General features: G+C 49.2%; 9 protein-coding genes across 9 annotated transcripts; 4 read left to right on the forward strand and 5 right to left on the reverse strand.

The window, feature by feature from the left end:
• Positions 1-293: 293 nt before the first annotated feature.
• Positions 294-1,963, reverse strand: N7466_002700 (uncharacterized protein; the record flags this gene model as incomplete). The annotated part of the gene is made up of 3 exons (XM_057162098.1): positions 294-1,149; positions 1,259-1,482; positions 1,541-1,963. The coding sequence occupies 3 exons, from the start codon at positions 1,961-1,963 to the stop codon at positions 294-296; spliced, it is 1,503 nt and encodes a 500-aa protein (XP_057025383.1).
• Positions 1,964-2,245: 282 nt separating this feature from the next.
• N7466_002701 (Zn(II)2Cys6 transcription factor) lies at positions 2,246-4,129 on the reverse strand (the record flags this gene model as incomplete). The annotated part of the gene is made up of 1 exon (XM_057162099.1): positions 2,246-4,129. The coding sequence occupies one exon, from the start codon at positions 4,127-4,129 to the stop codon at positions 2,246-2,248; it is 1,884 nt and encodes a 627-aa protein (XP_057025384.1).
• Positions 4,130-4,727: 598 nt separating this feature from the next.
• Positions 4,728-6,147, forward strand: N7466_002702 (M20 family metallopeptidase; the record flags this gene model as incomplete). The annotated part of the gene is made up of 4 exons (XM_057162100.1): positions 4,728-4,820; positions 4,874-5,682; positions 5,741-5,880; positions 5,933-6,147. 4 exons carry the CDS (start codon positions 4,728-4,730, stop codon positions 6,145-6,147), a joined length of 1,257 nt encoding a protein of 418 aa, XP_057025385.1.
• A 546-nt stretch (positions 6,148-6,693) lies between these two features.
• On the forward strand, positions 6,694-8,667 carry N7466_002703 (allantoate permease family MFS transporter; the record flags this gene model as incomplete). The annotated part of the gene is made up of 9 exons (XM_057162101.1): positions 6,694-6,827; positions 6,896-7,054; positions 7,117-7,176; positions 7,234-7,492; positions 7,549-7,812; positions 7,885-7,985; positions 8,038-8,103; positions 8,163-8,397; positions 8,455-8,667. 9 exons carry the CDS (start codon positions 6,694-6,696, stop codon positions 8,665-8,667), a joined length of 1,491 nt encoding a protein of 496 aa, XP_057025386.1.
• A 120-nt stretch (positions 8,668-8,787) lies between these two features.
• Positions 8,788-10,137, reverse strand: N7466_002704 (Tm-1-like ATP-binding domain-containing protein; the record flags this gene model as incomplete). Its single annotated transcript, XM_057162102.1, has 1 exon — positions 8,788-10,137. One exon carries the CDS (start codon positions 10,135-10,137, stop codon positions 8,788-8,790), a length of 1,350 nt encoding a protein of 449 aa, XP_057025387.1.
• A 756-nt stretch (positions 10,138-10,893) lies between these two features.
• N7466_002705 (uncharacterized protein) lies at positions 10,894-11,076 on the forward strand (the record flags this gene model as incomplete). The annotated part of the gene is made up of 1 exon (XM_057162103.1): positions 10,894-11,076. One exon carries the CDS (start codon positions 10,894-10,896, stop codon positions 11,074-11,076), a length of 183 nt encoding a protein of 60 aa, XP_057025388.1.
• A 520-nt stretch (positions 11,077-11,596) lies between these two features.
• On the forward strand, positions 11,597-12,943 carry N7466_002706 (uncharacterized protein; the record flags this gene model as incomplete). The annotated part of the gene is made up of 1 exon (XM_057162104.1): positions 11,597-12,943. The coding sequence occupies one exon, from the start codon at positions 11,597-11,599 to the stop codon at positions 12,941-12,943; it is 1,347 nt and encodes a 448-aa protein (XP_057025389.1).
• A 567-nt stretch (positions 12,944-13,510) lies between these two features.
• On the reverse strand, positions 13,511-15,008 carry N7466_002707 (adenosylhomocysteinase; the record flags this gene model as incomplete). Its single annotated transcript, XM_057162105.1, has 3 exons — positions 13,511-14,685; positions 14,757-14,889; positions 14,970-15,008. The coding sequence occupies 3 exons, from the start codon at positions 15,006-15,008 to the stop codon at positions 13,511-13,513; spliced, it is 1,347 nt and encodes a 448-aa protein (XP_057025390.1).
• Positions 15,009-15,891: 883 nt separating this feature from the next.
• N7466_002708 (uncharacterized protein) lies at positions 15,892-17,907 on the reverse strand (the record flags this gene model as incomplete). The annotated part of the gene is made up of 2 exons (XM_057162106.1): positions 15,892-17,477; positions 17,583-17,907. 2 exons carry the CDS (start codon positions 17,905-17,907, stop codon positions 15,892-15,894), a joined length of 1,911 nt encoding a protein of 636 aa, XP_057025391.1.
• Between the last annotated feature and the right edge of the window lie 1,481 nt (positions 17,908-19,388).

Consider the following 19,388-nt stretch of genomic DNA (forward strand, 5'->3'; position numbering starts at 1 on the left):
TGTTCCTGTTCGGAGTTCGTATATCGAAGGTTGATTCATGTGATTTTGAATCCATGGTTTGGTCTCCCGAGTTCGTTCCAAGATTTTTGATGTGATATATAGCAGGTGTCGAGCACATGATCTGCCCTGAACAATTGATTGTGTAGTTTGAAGGATGATTGAACCAGATGGCGCCTGGGATGTATGATTGACGTATCAAATGTCTTGGACAGGTATGTTCAATTTCAATATGTAGTAGTTATATAATGTTCCAATCAGACCGTGAGAGTCCAGCACTTGCGGGTTATCATCCATCACCGATTGAACTTCTTCAGCTCCAACCAGCGCATAGGCGGAAACACCAACATCGCCCACGAAACACCGACCCAGATCCCCAGATCCGCTCCATATTCTCCAACCATAATCGCAATAGGACCAACATACCAAATCTGGTACATAGAAACAATAGCTCCGGCCCAACCGATAAGGAACGCCGCCAAAGCCGCAATTCCGATCGGCAGCCGGGACGGATCAGCCCACGCATCCCAGTTGAACCCCCTTGTGCGACGGAAAATAAGATGCTCCTCAACCGCGATCATGAGGTAGATGGTAACCCAATACCCCATAAGTGACAAGAAGTTAGAGAAAATATCATACAAATTATTCCGACCGCCAAGTGCACAAGCAGTGTAAATGACAACACCAACACACGAGTAGAACCACCGCGGAAGGCGGGCCAACTGACGACCCATAATCTGGAATCCCAGGGAGGCGGAATAAGTGCCAGGAATATTATTGGCAACGAGGCCCAGAGCAACTAGCACACTCATGAACTTCCCGAATCCGCCGAGTCCCTCGTAGCCTGCTAGAATGAGAGCTCCGGATGAAGTATCGTAGGCCGTGTTCCAGCTTTCGTGAGTGAAGGTACCAGATCCCAGGCCGACACCCATGACGTTGGCAAATGTCAAAGCTAATCCTACTCCCAGGAAAGTCATGAGGAAAGTCTTCCATTTTGAGGTGGTCGGTGGGAAGTAGACGAAGAAATCAGCGCCCGCAGGAGCCCAGGCGACGGAAGCCGATAAGCAAAGAGAGAAGAACGAGAGACGATTACCGGCAATCGTCTCAGATGAGCCGGTTGAACTGATTGTGGTGTCGAACTTGGGGCCTGCACTTCCAACAAGAACGAAGATGGCGATGAATTGGGGGAGCCAGGCCCATCTGCATGATGGTAAGTTTTTTGATCGACAAGCATATTTCAATATCCCAAGGTGAGGCTTACCTCTCATAAATGTGGAATATCGTCATACCGAACAGAACCACCACCCAGGTCATGATGGCGATAATGATAATACCGACGATGACGGTCATCCGACCTCCAGAAACAGCGGACAAAACTTGCCCGCCAACAAGACAGTCAATCATACCATATCCCAGCATGATAACGATATTGAGCAGGCAAGCAATTTTACTAGGGTAATAACCCATAAAGTATCTTGCGACAACCTAATGAAGGCATTTAGCTCAACAGTCTCGCAAATTTTGGAAAATTTCGTGTAATTACCATAGTACGATTACCACTCGCTGGACCAAAAGTCCCCATATAAGCGACACCAGCGGCTCCCAGCAAAGCGCCGAAAGTAGCACAGAGAGCGGAATCGACAAAACCGAGATCATAGCTTAGTGGGCCCAGCATACCCACAGCCATGTTGTTAGCAGTAATATTAGTGCTGAACCACAAGAGGGTCATCTGCATATAATCGGCAGCCTTAATATCATGGCGCTCCTCAATGGGGACGCGTTCAATGCCGCGGGATTCGAATATTTTCATCGAAGTAAGCCGGGCGTTGAATCGGCTGAAAGCTCCACCGACCGGCGATGGAGAACCAGCCCCGACCGGCGCATCTTTGGTCGCATCTTCAGGTGAGGCTTCGACAATTGGAGGGGATTGAATACCCTTTTCCTCGTCTAGCACAGATTGCGCCATGATATCTCTGCCTTGTGGTGGACCTCGGGACTTGAGATGTCAAGGGGAAAAATCAAATCTTCAGCCGAGAATTCTCCGCGACATCTACCCGCAAAGCTTATCTTCTGAGTGGCGAGAGATCCCGCTCATCTTATCTTTGGACCCTTTATGATTAATAATGTGAAAAGAATTGATTTGTTTACTTCTTTCCATTTTCATATTGACAATTATTTTATTCTTCAGTGCGATATTCATAATTGGTTGGGTAGAGTAGCCCTTTTTTTTATACAATTAAGATCATTATCAACAAGTCAGGAAATGCCCCTGTCGTTCATATACATAAGGATGGCCTCCTTGGATGATCTCGTCATATCGCCGGCTGATGCGATCATAGTTCTGGCCATACCGACCAAGTTCTCGTAGGCGAATCGATACCCAGTCTTGATAGATCTGATCGGAAGTTGCAATGCCGGCAATAAACAACGGCCAGGTAATGCGAAGCACAAGATGGGGTCGGCTTCGATGAAGCTTCAGACTCAGCTCCAAGACATGAGACACGGCAGCACTAAGTGACATGAAATTGATATTGATCCGGGTTCCTGGTGCCTTATTCAGAATATCCTGGAAGCACAGGTGGAAGTATATCATTGTGCTGTAGAATGTGATGGAGGCCCAGTAGACGGTCTCCATGACACGACGGTCATTTCCGACCGACTCGCACGATTGGGTGGCCTTGGCGGAACCCAGCAAACTATCATATTCCTTCAAGGTGTTAGTAAAGGGCAACAAAGATAAAAGATGGTGTCTCCGGTATCTCACAATAGACAGCGTGTTGATCTCCTGGATAAGGTCTTGGTAGGGAGATATGGCTCCTTCCGTTTCCTTAAACTGGGGGCCCCGCTTGAACAGCTCGGTGATCTTAAATTGAATAACATGACTTCGGTGGTACAAAGTGAGACCGGGAAGATTTTCCATGTCATCAAGCTGGGCAGAGATGGGATAAGTCTCCCCCCAGAAGCGAGAAGGAGACTGTCGACTAATTCTATAGAGTTCCGGCAGAGTCAGAGGACCAGTGGTGGGAGATTCAGCACCCAGGAAAAATTGGAAAATATCAGTATCGAGTCGAGCGGTTCCAGGTCCAAAGAAAAGCGCGGCCGGGGTGAAGAAATATAAGGTCCAAAGAAGGAAAAGTGGGACAGAAGTACAGCGCAGTGTATCTAGGGAGTGATGTGTTGCATAGGGCTCCGGTGAGGTGGCATGCGTGCTTGGTGACTCAGTGGATAACTGTGTCTCGGGCGAGGATTGTTGAGAAGGCGTCTCATATTCAGTGGTGGTCGCTGGTAGTGAAGACGGCTTAGATTGGTCTGTGTCGTCTGATACTCGATCTTGAAGCAAAGGCACAATGTGGTTGTGGAGCAAAGTTTCAATTCCTCCAATGTGGATGTTAATCGCTGGTGCGCCACTTCCAAACCGGTTCTCATAGTCAATCATAAGCCATAGAGTGATGAAAATAGCTTCTATTTTCTGAGGAGATTTCACATCCTTTTTCAAAGCGTGACGTAAACTGGATAGAGCTCGACCATAATGCATTTGTCCACTCAGTTGACAGGACTCATTGCTAGCTGAGATACTAGGCAAGGCTTCTTGATCATAAAGTCTAGATCGATGAACCTCCCTTGCAGTAGTGGCTAGTATCATGCTCATGACCATCGGCTCCTTCACCGAGATCTTTTGGTATGCATAAGATACGATAGACCATGGCCATCGTTTCCCAAGAAGAACAACAAGTGTTGAGTTTTGGAGATAGTTCAAACAATCCCTGTCAAAGCCCGATAGTGTCAACGAGTTCGCTGCGATCACATGTTGCTCGCCATTACCACCATTAAATCGCTGCAAGGGAAGTAATATCAAGGGCGCTTTTTGAGAACCGGATTGTGAATTAGAATTCCGGGGCGTCGATCGCTTTCTAACGACAACTTGACTAGACTCGCCAGCCGTTTCAGTCTCTGGTGCCGGCGTTTCTCGGCCTTTCCTCCCCAGAGTGGGTGGTGAGTTTGCCGAAGCTTTCCGCGGAATAGGTCCGCCCTTCCATTCGCATAGAATGCGTGCAGACACGCATCGCCTGCATTGCGGCTCGTCAAGACCTGGCACTTGACGCTTCTCCTCATCGCATTTCACCTTGCGCATGCGACATGACCGACAGCCTGGAAAGCCGGGGTTAGTTTGAATTCCGAATCCCACCAAACGGAAAAAGGAGATGTGGATCCTTACCTGTCTTGGAACGTGTCTTACCCGACTGATGCATTTTATGTGAGTTGCCGAGCTCTCCCGTCACGCCTACATCTGATCTGTAGAGGATCTGGACCCGCTCGTTTAGCGATGCTGGGAGGCTTCTAAACCTGGGGTATTTAGCTTAAGCGACGATAATCAACGCTATGTGGGCGGGGAGTGGCAATTGACAAAAAATTATTGAGCTGAGGGGAAAGTGGAGGCCGGGGAAGTTTGCGAGTTCGCCTTATCTGCCGGGGAATAAAGCCAGTGATAACGCCAAGCCCTTTGCCGATTGGCTGCATCGCCAAATCTCTAGATCCCAACGATGCATTGCCGAGCAGACACATTTCAACGTCGCTATCTTTTTCAAGGTTTCTCGTATCTGCACCAGCCGAGATAGCCGGCATGATGGCAGGCTTGGCTTGGACTGGTCTTAAATTGGACTCAATATCTCCTCCTGTGGCGCGTCTACGCTATATTCATCTTTGATCCTAGAAACCAATCAAATCTAACCATGCACGTTGCCGAGTCGCAGAGAGCATTCCTGGATATCGTCCAAGAGGCACTTGCCCGATATGATACACAGCTAAGGGATATTAACCAAAAAGTATGTGAGCGCTTCCTATATCAATTCAACTCCACATAACTAATTTGGTGTAGATTTGGTCCAACCCGGAACTTGCATATGAGGAATACAAAGCCCATGATAACATTTGTGCACTCTTTGAAAGCCTTCAATCGAGTGGATATGAGGTCAGCCGAAAGGTATATGATGTTGAAACTGCTCTCGAAGTCAAGTACACCTTTGGAAAGGGAGGACGAACAGTCGCCTTTAACGCCGAATATGATGCCCTGCCAGGAATTGGCCATGCCTGCGGCCACAATTTAATCGCGACGAGCTCTATCGCCGCATTTATCGCCACTTGCGAGTCAATGAAAGCTCAGGCTCAGTATCTCTCTCTGCCAGGATTTACTGTTCGGTTACTAGGCACCCCGGCAGAGGAATCCGGCGGCGGCAAAGTGAAGCTGATCGACGGCGGAGCCTACAAAGATGTAGATGCCTGCCTTATGGTTCACCCCGTACCAATGGCCCCTGGGAATCCAGCTCTTTGCGGTATGGCGACTGTTGTAGAGGGTGGTTTCCTTGCCAATGATAAAGTCCAAGTGACTTTTACCGGCAAGCCTGCTCATGCTGCTGCCGCCCCCTGGGAAGGCATCAATGCCCTTGATGCAGTGGTCTCGGCATATGTCAGCATTTCGATGCTCCGACAGCAGATCTTACCAACTCAGAAAATTCACGGAGTCATCGTGGAAGGGGGTACCCGCCCTAACATCATTCCTATGTCTGCCACAGTGGATTATTATATCAGATCTCCTACCAAAAAGACATTGAAGCCATTGACTGAGAAGGTCATCAAGTGCTTCGAGGCTGCTGCACTCGCTACAGGCTGTAAAGTCTCATTTGAATGGTGTGTTCATCAATTCAATTCCCTATACTGTCAGTCCGAGCTAATCATCTGTTTTAAGGGGACCATCATATGACGACATGAAGAGCAATATGCCAATTTGTGAAAGTTATGTCTCGGCAATGAGGGCAATGGGACACCACACACTACTCGATAACTCACAACAAAAGGGCGCACTTGCAGGTGCATCCACTGATATGGGTAAGTCCGCAACACTGAAAATTGAAACCAATTTTTATTAACACTATGATAGGAAATGTATCTTATGTCGTACCTGGATTCCATGGTATCTTCTGCATCCCAGTTGATGGAGTCAACCACACACCACAGTTTACCAAAGGAGCTGGATCATCCGAGGCATACGAAAGGGCTATTGCGTGTGCTGCTGGTATGGCTGTAGTGGCTTGTCAGATCTTAGTTGATGATGAGTTTGCCGAGTCGGTCAAGAATGACTTTGAGCGAGAATGATAAGAAAACTCATATCTGATTGTGAATATGCATGTGCAATGAGAATTTTATTCAGATCTAGCTCACGGGTTTCCCCGATCCGTTATCGTATACATAGTAGTATGTATCCATGGTTCTTGAAAGCTGCGGTTGATACGCTTGAATTCCAACTGCATCTCCTATCTGGACAAGCTAGTTTCACTTTTACATCTAGGCATGCATCTAATCAATTTCAGTCCGAATTTCGCAGACGAAGTAAGGATATAGAGTTTTGTCGCTAAACTTGTCATGACCCTAACTCGCCAAGGATAACTAGTTGTGCCGACATGGCCAATCGCGAAGCTGCCGAGGTTGACCTACAGAACTCTCTTATCAAAAAGTAAACATCAATTGCGGGGTTGATCAGTGCGTCTAAAAAGGTCCAACGATAGTAGAGGTGGCTTCAGCTATATCAAAGCCTGCATATAAGTAGCACTGTATTCTGGGGTCTGCTTTTTGGGACATGCAGCCCTTATTCCAGCAATACTAACCTCTTTGTTAATTTTTCCAATCTGCCTTATAACTGTCATGGAGAAGACAAAAGACGAAACAATTCAAGATGTTGAGAGCGAAAACAACCATGTGGCTGTTGGGCAATTTGAGACCCGTTTCCAGTTCTCTCCAGAGGCAGAGAGGAGACTTGTTCGTAAGATTGATTTAACGTCAGTCAATGCCAAGGGGTTGTTGAAAAGATTTAATACAGAAGATACTGACTCCAAACGCTATCTAGGATCCTCCCCATCATGGCCTTCGCATACATGATGGCCTTTTTGGATAAGCAAACTCTCAATTATAGCGCGTTGATGGGTCTCCAAGAAGATCTTCACTTGGTTGGAACGCAATATAGCTGGACCTCAAGTATTTTCTACTTTGGATATTTGATTTTTTGGTACGCGCCTCATATGCCAACTATACCTAATGAGGTCCCTGTGCTGATCCACAAATACACAGCTACCCAGCATCTCTTCTAATGGTCAAGTTTCCCCTCGGAAAATATCTGGCTGTGAACTTGTAAGTAAACAATAAGAGGGGCATTCTTGTTTCGACTTTCCATTAATACGTGACCAGCATGCTCTGGGCAATCATCCTTGCTTGCCATGCCGCAACGAAGAACTTCGCCACTTTTATGGTTACTCGATTCTTCTTGGGATGCGCCGAAGCCAGCCTATCACCTGGATTTACTCTTCTCACATCGCTTTGGTACCGCACATCCGAGCAGCCATTGCGCGCGGGCATATGGTTCTGCGGAAACTCGCTCTCGCTCGTCTTTGGCAGTCTTATCGCTGCTGGGATTATACATATCCAAGACAAGCTTGCTTCGTGGCAGGTGAGAAAGTTTTAGCTAATTCACCGGAGATAGGCTGACGTGCTGTTTTATCACAGTGGTTGTTTATTATCTTCGGCCTCGTCACGTTTCTCTTTGGGATAGTCATGCTTCTGCGCTTGCCGGACTCGCCCACCGATGCGAAATTTTTGACGGAAGAAGAGAGAATGATTGCAGTGGAGAGACTGAAGGAAAACCAAGCGGGATATAAAAATAAAGAAATTGATCGTGGCCAGATTTTGGAAGCATTCAAGGATATGCAAACGTGGCTTCTGGCCTTGATGATGTTTGCAGTCAATATTGCCAATGGAGGTTTCACGACGGTTTGTGCATCCCTAGTGGTTGTCCGAGGAGATTCAAATATTCGCAAAGTATGAGGCACTGACTTGCATTAGTTCAATGGTCTAGTTCTGGAAGGCTTCGGGTTCAACCTATTCCACACCCTGCTTTTGGGCATCCCAGGAGGTGTGATTGTGTGCATTTTTGTTTTCATATCGTAAGTCCTTCGCCAACGAATGAGAATGGGCGACACTAATAAGCATCTTCAGTGGCTTTACATCATCAAGAGTGGATCATAGCCGATGTATCGTCATGACTGTCATGTTTCTAATCAGGTATTATGAGCCAAATCTGGGACTTTTTCTGATTACGCTAATACCATCTCATGTTCCAGTATCCTGGGAAGCTCTCTCGTCTACGCGGGAAAGAACATCGCTTCGCGCTACGGTGGACTGCTTCTTATGGGAATATACTCTGCTGCCATGCCAGTGTCAATGGCAATGATCAGCTCAAATGTCGGTGGCTTCACCAAGAGAGCCACAGTCAGTGCAATCTATTTTATCATGTACTGTGCAGGAAATATTGTTGGACCTCAGCTCTTCTTCGCTCGACAAGCGCCAAAATATGAGGTAAGAAGTGAAAAATATCTGAAGGGAAGCTCAACTAATCAATTGATCAATCGATAGAGTGGGTTCTTGGCAATCATTATCTGTCTTGTTGTTTGTGTCGTGATCAGCTTGACACTGCTTTTCTATCTCAAATGGGAGAATTCTCGACGGGATACACAGCAAGCGAGTGCCGACGGCGCTGCTGTGGAAAAGGACCCTGGAGCAATCACACAGGTTGGACTGTTTGATATTACTGATCGGAAAAATCCACTTTTCAGGTACTCCTATTAAAGGCTGCTGACAGTCTTACAGTATTGATAGCTAGAGGTCAATTCTATGGTACCTAAGTTCCGATAATTGCACTTGCATTAAGAAAAAGCCCTCGAGGTGTGTATGTATATTTCATCTCAATCACAATCCTAGCATACCGCTTTCCTCGATCAAACCGTGTAGCATCTCAGCCACCGTAATTGCAAATCCCGGGTCATTGATATCGCGCCTATCCCGAGTCACCTCAATACCGCTTCCCTTTAACTCATCCTCCAGCGTGGAAAAAAGAGCCTCGTCCGCCTCGGGGTCCCAAAACGGTTGGTCTGGAACATCGAGTAGACTGAGTCCACCAACCGGAAAGACGACCTTCGTCCTTGCAGAACCATGATGGCCACCCTTGCTTCCATTGCTAGCATCACCAAGGAGATTCTTCGCAATCAACTTCGCAATCCTCTCACATTCCGCCTTCGTAGTTCTCATCAGCGTAACAGTAGGATTATGCGAATGCAAAACGCGCCCAACCCCCGAATCCCCACCCCTAAAGCAAGCCGGAACACTCTCAGCCGTCCCAAAATTGACCATATCGCACGCCCCAGTACTCAGAACCCGCGGTATATTCCTTGCCGTCGCCGCGCGAATTCTTCCAGGCCCAGCACTCAAAACCCCGCCAACAACCTCATCCGCGATCTCAGTAGTCGTCAAATCAAGCACAGCATCCAGCTGGCCCTCAGCGATAAGCCTCTCCATCGCCCGTCCACCAGACCCAGTCGCGTGGAACGTATATATCTCGCAGGTCCCAGGAAACAAAAGTTCCAGGTGCTCCTTCGCCATCGTAGCAGCCGGCGTCGTAACCCCAAACATCGTAATGCCAATACGCACCTTGCCCGCACTCCCCTCTGCGGCCTTGCATCGAGTGAGGTACCCCCACCCCATGCCCACGATAGCAGCCGCCGCGTTTCCCAGGACTTTGTCCAAAACCCGGTTTCGCCCTGCAATGTCAACGACAGAGTACATCATCGCAATGTCCGTTTCCCCGATGTATGGCGCTACATCCCCGGATGCCATTGTGGATACGAGTAGCTTGGGGAAGCCGATTGGTACTGCGTCGCGCATGACTGCTGCTGCGAGCGCCGTGCCGCATGAGCCGCCTATGCCCAGCACTCCGTGTAAAGATGGTGTGAGGGTAGTTACCATGCGCACGGCATGTGGGGTGAGTGTTTTGATGTATGATTCTCGGGAGAGAGAGCTGATTTCGCTGGCATCGGGTATGTTTATGTTTACAGAATTTGGTGAGGATTTTCGAGCGAGTTCTGGATTCAAGATGTCGTGTTGTGTGATATCTATTTCTGGGTGTGAGGTTGGGGTATGGCCGACGTCCATGAGGAGGACATGGCTTTTCTGTGACTCGAGTTGCGATTTTGTGTACAGGAGCTCGGAGAGCTTGGTGTCGCATGTGCCAAGGAGGAGGATTGTGGGTTTAGAGGATGGCATTTTGTAAGGCTGAAGTGAGCTGGAATTGATTTAAGGGGGTTAGAATTAGTGAACACTGAGTGTAGAGAAGTAATTTATGAAGGGGGGTTTGTTGTGGAATATTAAAATGTGTCTGGGATGTACGTGGTGCAGGTGAGGGGCAGTTTTGTATTGTAACACATATCCATGTCCACTTTTCTGCTGTAACTAATGCATGTCGAGCAGGATCCCCTCATCAACTCCACAACACTAGTCTTCTTGAGGGGAGTAATACATAAGGTCTTCTGATTTCCCAGCCAGAAAGACTTTTGAGCAAACTCTTTCATACTATACGGTGTAGTTATATATCTCAACGTCAAAGAAGTTGTTTGTGCAAATTAGTCAGATCCATCTATGCATACATCAAAGACCAAAAACTCTTAGAATTGAACACTTTGCAGACATCTGGAAGGAAGACCTCCAGGTGTCGGGAACCTTGCACAGTTAAGCTGGTAGGTAGTAAGTGATTCAATTCATAGATCATGTTCCAAGGTTGAATCTTGATGTACAACTAATAACATTCAATGTTTGAACTAGAGTGGTATAAATTTGAAGGAATAATTGCATTGGCTTTCTGTGCATCTTCTTCTACACGTATTGATCCCTTCAATCTTCGATCTTCATTCTATTAATCTATCAATTCATAGGTCTATCCAGGTCCATACCTGCCATCCATACCCACATACCAGTTGACTAGTATCCAACGTTGGACTTGCACTGCCTTCCAATCATTTGAATATGTATGGAGCTCTAATATTCAGTAAGGCACATCTGCAATCCATGCATGTGCAGGTCGAGGACCTCAGCAATATCTACGATGTCAGTAATATCCATGACCTTAAGGAGGCTCCAGCACTTCAGAACATTCCTAATATCCGGGCGCTGACGATGTTGCCGATTATGTATGTTGCCAACATTTGAACGATTTCGTCGCCCCCTCAACATGAGTGTAGTATTGAACGTTTTTCTCGCGGGTCCCTGACTGCGTTGATTATGGCGTTGATGGTGTCGTTCGTGCCCTTTAAAACCTGCATCATTGGGCAGAGCACGTTGTCTCGCGGGTCCCTAGCCGCCTCGATGATGTCGTTCGTGCCCTTCGACACCAGCATCATTGGGTAGAGCACGTTGTCTCGCTGTCTCGCGGGTCACTAACCGCCTCGATATGTCGCCGATGATGTCGCCGCCCCGTGTGGGGAACAGGCATAATTAGATTGAAAAGTCCCCCTCTTAGTCCCTGATCACCTTGATCCTCTTCCTTTCTTCTCCCCTGCCACTCTGCCCGATCCCCTTTGCCCAAAAACGTGATCCGCTCAATCGGAAATCTTTCGACAAACCCAGGTATTTGAAACTTCCCGTTTCGTCTAAACAATACTGCCGGCGCATGGACTAATCTTGACATCTGATATCAGTGTTGACTGGCAAGCACGCAGGCGCATCAAGGATGTCAGTGACGTTTATGCCCCGGAACGACAAGAGGCCGACCCTCATCGGCCTCTATGGACTCCCCGGGTCTGGCAAATCGTTTCTGCTAGACAAACTCCGAGGATTCAACGGCGATGACGCCAAAGACTTCATCATCTTTGACGAAAAACAAGTCATTGAGACCGTTCTCCCCTCGGCCAGAATTGCAGACTTCGACAACTGGGCGGATGTTCCAAGAGCTAATCACCGTAAGCGTGGTCTTGAACAGATTCAGACCGACAGCTATGAGAACGGAAAAGGTGCCGTGATTGCTGGCAATGGCAAGTTATGGGATGGGGATGATCACTACCGTACGATGATCAGCACTCACGACTTCAAAGCATTCACCCACATCGTGTACCTGGAAGTTCCAGCTGCTGCTACCCACGCTCAGCGGCTCGCGGATCGAAAAGTCCGACCACTGGCATCGGTAAACCATTTGCAGAAATGGCAGGAGGCAGATATTGTTTATGTTGCCGATCAATGTAAGCGCCACTCGATCATCTTCACCAAGATTTCCGCACACACATCCATCCACAAATTGTTCTGGATGTTTCACGATTTCCGCCGCCACACACAGGAGTACAACGCCCAGCTGGCCGAGCAACGAATGGAGCGTGCTCTGAGTGCCCGTCCATCCAGGAAGTTAGATCCAGTCTTGGTGCTCGACGGGGACAGAATACTCGCTCCAATCAACACCCGCGACATGTTCATGAAGCGCATCCATCGTGGGCGTGGCCCAGGAAAAGAAAATTACTCATATGAAGCAAAGCGGCAAGAAACCATCCTGTGCGAAGAGTTAGTACCGGACACCGGCTACAGAGCAATCTGCGAGGAAATAGCCAAGGAGATCAGAATACGGGGTGACTTTGCGCGTCTTCTGCATAACGTGAAGGTGTATCAGCGCCACGTCCGTGTGCTCGTGCTCACGTGCGGTCTGCGAGAAGTGTGGAAGCTGGTTTTTGAGAAAGCAGGCTTCGGGGACACTGTCGATATCATTGGCGGAGGGCGCTTATCGGATGGCCTTGTCATGACGCCAGAGCTGAAGGAAAGACTTGTTAAGTACTTGCGGGTTCAGATGGAGCGGTTTGTGTGGGCCTTCGGGAGTAAGACGCAGGACTTGGGGATGATGATTGCTTCCAACCAGCCCATTGTGGTGTGCTGCAAGGAATTCAGCAATACCGACCTGGCGACTTACGTGTCGCAGCGTGTCGAAACCCATAGGTTTCGGCCATGGCAGGTTGTTCTGCCAGGGGCCTCGCCTCTTAGTGGCTCTCAAATTCCAGTGTTGAGTTTGGAGAAGCTGGTGGCCCTTGAATTCATTTAGGAGCCACCGGAAGTCTCCTGGCAATCTCACCCGGATTGTCAGCTTTGACATTGTGACCGCAGCATCGAGAGCCCGATATGGGTTGATTTGTTACTAGAAATCGAGGATTTCTTCAAAAAATTCCAACAAATTTGTAGAGATTATCGTGACAGATTACGACTACTAAGATCAAGAGTAAAATGAAAAGCAATAGTTTTGCTCTCAGCATTATTATGTTTCATTTAAAAATGAAGTGTGCCAGCTACATCAGCTCAGGCAGCACAAATTCAGGTATCAAGAAAAAAACCCATCCGGTACGCAGTGTTGAATGCAAGACCATCCCGGTCAAACCCACGCCAGTAAAATAGAAAACAAGCACACACAGGTTTGTGGAGAACCACTTTTTATGCCGTTGAAGGACAACCACTTGTGGGATTCTAAGTTGATAAAGAATCCCGAATGCCAATCGTTACATCGTCGAATCATGTTGAAAGTCTATATCTCAAGAAAATGGAATATCGGACGCAATTGGAATCCAAGCTTTTTTTTTGCTTTTTAAGAAAAAAAAAGTGCGGTTGCGTTTATCGCTTAGTAGCGGTAGATCTCGGGCTTGAAGGGACCAGCGACCTCGAGGCCGAGGTACTCAGCCTGGACAGGGGTAAGCTCGGTCAGCTTGACGTTGACGTGAGCCAAGTGGCAGCGAGCGACCTGCTCGTCGAGCTGCTTGGGCAGAACGAAGACACCAACGGGCTTCTTGCCGGAGGAGCCGAACTCAATGTACTTCTGGGAGAAAGCAGCATCCTCAGCCTTGAACAGAGCGATCTGGGCAAGGACCTGGTTGGAGAAAGAGCAGGACATGACGAAGGAAGAGTGACCAGTGGCACAGCCCAGGTTGACAAGACGACCCTCAGCGAGAAGGATGATGTGCTTGCCGTTGAGGAGGTAACGGTCGACCTGGGGCTTGATGTTCTGGACGGACTGAGCGTTGGCCTTCAACCAGGCAACGTCAATCTCAATGTCGAAGTGACCAATGTTGCAAACGATGGCATCGTTGCGCATAGCCTCGAAGTGACGGCCGACAAGGATGTCACGGCAACCAGTGGTGGTAACGAAGATCTGACCGATGGAAGCAGCCTCCTCCATGGTGACAACCTCGAAACCCTGGACAGCAGCCTGGAGGGCGTTGATGGGGTCGACCTCAGTGACGAGGACACGAGCACCCATGGAGTGGAGGGCCTGGGCGCAACCCTTACCGACATCACCGTATCCGGCGACGACACCAATCTTACCAGCGATCATGACATCGGTGGCACGCTTAATTCCGTCAATGAGGGACTCACGGCAGCCGTAAAGGTTGTCGAACTTGGACTTGGTGACACAGTCGTTGACGTTGATGGCAGGGACCTTAAGGGTACCCTCCTTCAACATGCGGTACAGGTGGTGGACACCGGTGGTGGTCTCCTCGGAGACACCGAAGCAACCCTCGAGCTGCTCGGGGAACTCCTTGTGGACGAGGGAGGTGAGGTCACCACCGTCATCGAGGATGAGGTTGAGCTTCTTGCCATCCTTGAAGGCGCTGAGCTGCTGGCGCAAGCACCACTCGTACTCCTCCTCGGTCTCACCCTTCCAGGCGAAGACGGGGACACCGGCAGCGGCAATGGCAGCAGCGGCGTGATCCTGGGTGGAGAAGATGTTGCAAGAGGTCCAGGTGACCTCAGCACCGAGGTGGGTGAGGGTCTCGATGAGGACAGCGGTCTGGATGGCTAGAGAGGAAAGTCAGTTCGAGTTCTCCTTTTGTGTACAGGCTTCTTGGGAGAGGGAGGAAAAAACATACTCATGTGGAGACAACCAGCAATACGGGCACCAGCCAGGGGCTGATCAGCACCGTACTTCTCACGGATGGCCATGAGACCGGGCATCTCAACCTCGGAGAGCTCGATCTCCCGGCGACCGAAGGCAGCCAGGGACTAGAATGAAGCAAGTCAGTCATTGAACTGTGATGATTGATTCACATTGACCTCCGGTGAGGACAGATAGAGACACTTACGATGTCAGCGACCTTGAACTGGTGAGCAGGGGCAGCCATTTTGTGTGAATGAAATTAAAAAAACTAATTGGAAAGGATTAGCAACAATTCCAGAGAAGAGAAGTCTTTATTGATGGAGCAAGACGAACCGAGAAAAGGGAGAAGGTGGATGGAGGACAGAAGAAAAAAAGAGGGAAGAGAAGAGAAGAAAAGGGAGGGGACTGCAGATCCAAGAGGAGGGGGGAAAAACTTCGGGGACCCATGAGTTTGTTTAGGTACATGATCCTACATGTATTATTGTATGGCAATACAAGTACCGGTACCTGCCGGGTCAGCCCACTTAAGCTAATGGTGGGGTCAAAGCTTAGTCATTGACATCGGCATCCGACACAGACAGAACCTGCCGAATAATAGGTCGAGTGAGCTGCACGACGGACCATTTGAGTTGAAAGGACCTTGGAAGGACATGATTCGGAGCTCGGAGGTCTTCGGGGGGCCATTTTTCTATTCCTAAAGGGACTCAAAGTGAGGGCTTCGGAGTATGGGCACAATCAATTATTGCCATACCCCATTTTCCCCATTTGACATGCCAGGACAAGACCCTGTTGGTCTTAGCAGCCTTGGTGGCCTTGGAGACGGTGAAGCAGTAGCTACGTCTAGTAAGCCCAGTCAAATCTGGAGTGCACTATGCAAGCCCCACTTGCCCCATTCTGCGATCTTCACTCGGGGAGGAAAAAACACATATTCAAACGTTCAGAACCACCAGGCGCATAAGAAATGGGGTTTTCATAAAATTCGCTTGTTCAAAAATAAGAAAATAAAACATATCGGCATCACCTGATTCAAAAACCAAACCTCGTCGCATCATCAGTCATAATCTCATACCCTAGCCCGAGGCCTTTCCATTAAAAAAAAGTGGGGGACACGCGAGGTTTAAAAAGCACTAATAAGATATCTGTGCAGGCTCACTAGATCCCTGATGCGCAAGGGACCCAGTCCTAGAAGGCGGGTACTCAATCTCATCAGGCCACCGATTCCGCTTAGGCGGGGCATGACTGTGCGAGCGTTGCCTCAAGTGTCTCTTCTTCGCCCGTTCCTCACACTCTGACTGGAAATGCTTATGTTCCTTGCGCTTCTCGTTGACTTCCTCCCATTCTGAATATGCTCCCTTGATACCCAGTGCCGCTAAACCCACACTAAAAGCATCGATCGTATTGGCCTTAATCTTGCGTTTCCGTGCCTCTTCGGGCGAGATCTTTCCCTCCTCGAGTTCCTTCATTCGCTTCTTCCGCTTCTCAATACCTCCATACACACTGTGCGCTGCATGGATCGTCGCCACAGTGGCCAAACCACCCGTCAACATCATGTCCCGCCTCATCTTCTTGCGTTGCTTCTTCTCATCATCACTGTTACCTAGGTCAGAATCGCTCTCGGAACTGGAATGACTACCGGTGCCTGCTTTAGTAGCTGCTTGCCCGTCGCAACCCTTCTCTCCGCGAGGCGCGCTACTGGGCACCGATCGTCTATCGTTATAGGGGTAGGGGGGTTGGGATTGTCTTCCATCCACGGAACGGTAACGACCTACATCTCTCGAGCCTCTGCTTCGTCTCGGATCCCTGCTGCTGCTGCCTCGGTGGTAATCGTCGTCGCTGTCGCCGTCGGAATCGGAATAAGAGTCGGAGCGATCGCCACGACGCGACTCGCGGTATCGGCGCCGATCCCCTCGCTCGCGTGAATCGCGTGAATCGCTTGAATGCTTGTTTGCTTCTTCGCCCAAGCCCAGGGCTGCCATGCCCTTAGTAAGGTATTCTGAGACGCTCTTGCTGCGCTTCTTCGTGCCGCGACGATCATCCTCGCTATCTGAAGATGCGTCTCGTCCGCGAGGACGAGACCGGGAGCGAGAAATACGATCGTAGATTTCTTTGCCGGCTGCCGCTAACGCACCAGTGGCTGCAAGGTCTTTGATTCCGCCACCGGAGGACCGACCGCGTCTATCGCGGGATCTGCTTCCCCCCCGTGACTGAGACCGGCCTCCATTTACGAAGTGGTTGGCGGCAAGACCTGCCAGAGTTGACTCGATCATGTGGCGCTTGCTGTGCTTTTTGGGATCTTTGTCGACGAGACCATCGGTTGCAGCAGCGGTTACCGCAGCGGTAAGAATTCGCTTTCCCTTGGCACCGGTCCATTCGCCAGGCTCCTTGCGAGCCCGGAAGGCTTCCACGGCACCGGCTGTCAGGGCGGTACGGGCAGCTTGAGAAATGCGGCCCTCGCTGCGCTCACGGCGCCTGCGTTCGCGGTCGCGGTCGCCACCGCCACGGCTACGTGATCGGGAGTCTGAAGAGTAGCGGCGATAACGGGATGAGTCGCGGCCACGACCATCACGGTCACGGCCACGATCACCAGCATATCGGGCAGCAGCGCCGCCTAGACCGATGGCACCTAGTGCTTGTTCACTGAATGACTTGCGGCGTCTATGGCGGGGCGGAGATGGGCTTGGCGATGGAGAAGAGTATTTTGAGCGGCGCGTTTCTGAGAAAGCCAGTCAGATGAATGCGCCAAAAGGACAAACATGAACAAAACAAGGCCAAAGCGAGATGGCCTTGTAAACACCAAGCAAGGCAGGATGAAACTTACGACGATCATCATATCCTCGAGACGGTCGTGCGCGCGAACGATATTCATCATAATAGGCGCCTTGGCCATTGGCTGAAGAAGCACGGCGCACATTCTCATAAACCGGGCGCCTGGATCGCCGTGAGTCAAAGCCACGCTCATAGACATACCCCTCACCGGGAGGATAATCACGCTGGATCTCCTCAACGGACTCATTAGGGTAGACGTCTCGCTCGTATCGTGAATAGCGAGGGGTGTCTTGATAGTAGTCCGCGGCGTAGCTCACTGGGCGGGCGCGATCGCGATCGCGCGGGGCAGTGTACCGGCGTTCTTCATAGTATGCCATGGTTCCCACGTGGGGCCTTTTTCCGAGAAAAAGGGGGCGGCGGGGAATGTAGGAAGATGGATCAAATCAAAGCAAAAAAAAAAATTGTCGTAGAATATGGAACTTGTCACCGTTTACAGAGACAAGAGAAAAAAAAAGTAAAGGTTGTCGAGAAGAGACGATCGCAATAAATCCAAAGTGAGAAAAAGGCGGCGGGGCAGGTGGCGTGACGTCGTAAGGCAGAGAGCAGAGAGCAGAGAGCAGCGGATCAAGTGAGGCTGGGGAGACTGTGGCTGTGGCTGAGAGAGGCTGTAGGTCCTGTGATGTTATGTTCCAAGTTAGGAGAAACGATGGATTACCTTCCCATGCTGTTTTTCTTGTGTATCTTCAAGAAATTGGCAGGAAATTTCGATAAATTTCGGTAAAATTGGGTCAAGAGGGGAAAACAGGAGAGGAAAGTAACTTTTTTTTTCTAAGTGAACAAGGGAGAATTCCACTCAGTCCTATATGTATATTCAAGATCACACAGCTGGTGTCACCGATATGACGTCGTCCCACCGTCGATACTCAAACTGTAGCTTCAAGGAAAAATGCTGTAAGGAAGAGATAGCCATCGAATAAGCGACGACTCGGATGATGCCGTGGATCCTCTATTGGCCTGTCATGGGCTAAGACATGTCGAATGGGTCGGAGCGTCCGACGTCATGCTGCATTTAATCTCCTAGTTGGTCGCTAAGCCTTGCCGCTGGGGGGGCTGGACCGTCGCTTCTGGAACAAAATCCACAGGTTAAGAATTCGCCAACGTCAAGGATATCAAGCGTTAATTTTTGACCGCCGTTTGGACATGGTATCCTGGAGTCAACTGGTGATAACATAAAATTTGGTTAGTCAGAAAGTACCAAGTACTAAGTAGTTGTACTTGGGCGCTAATGTACAAACCAAATGTCATATACTGACCAGCTTCAACCGGTTAACCTCAAGTGCTTAATAATAAGCAAACTCCCGTCAACATTCGTTCCACGGAACACACTTCGGCTAATCCCGTTTAATCCAGGAAATAGATTCGTGGAAATCACTTGCAACGGTTACTCTATTAATCAAAAAGAAGCATATATGTTGCTCGGTGCGGCCAGAACTGGTCGCACACATGGTCATTCCATTCATGGTGATCCTTGCTAAGTACTATACAAAAGTACATCACAGCACTTCAGTTTGCCCCCTCAGAAATGGAGGGGGCTTCACGTTCCAACCATTCAGGTTTTTCATAACATAATATAGAAGCAGATGCAATGATACATGGGATATAAAACAGGCAGGCAAAAAAAAAAAAGACAACAAGAAGCAAAAACTATCACACAAGTGAAAATGTGACGAAAGTCAACAAATCACAGGGCCCAGACCCTTGTGGGAGGTCCCTCTTGGTCCCTAGATCGCTCTCAGTCAAGTGAGTGACCAAATCAGGCAAGGTATGCATGTAGGTTTTGGCAATTAAAACAAAATAA

The sequence above is a fragment of the Penicillium verhagenii genome (genome assembly GCF_028828195.1).
Source record: "Penicillium verhagenii strain IBT 33310 chromosome Unknown utg000003l_segment0_segment0, whole genome shotgun sequence".
NCBI classification, from domain to species: Eukaryota; Fungi; Ascomycota; class Eurotiomycetes; order Eurotiales; family Aspergillaceae; genus Penicillium; species Penicillium verhagenii.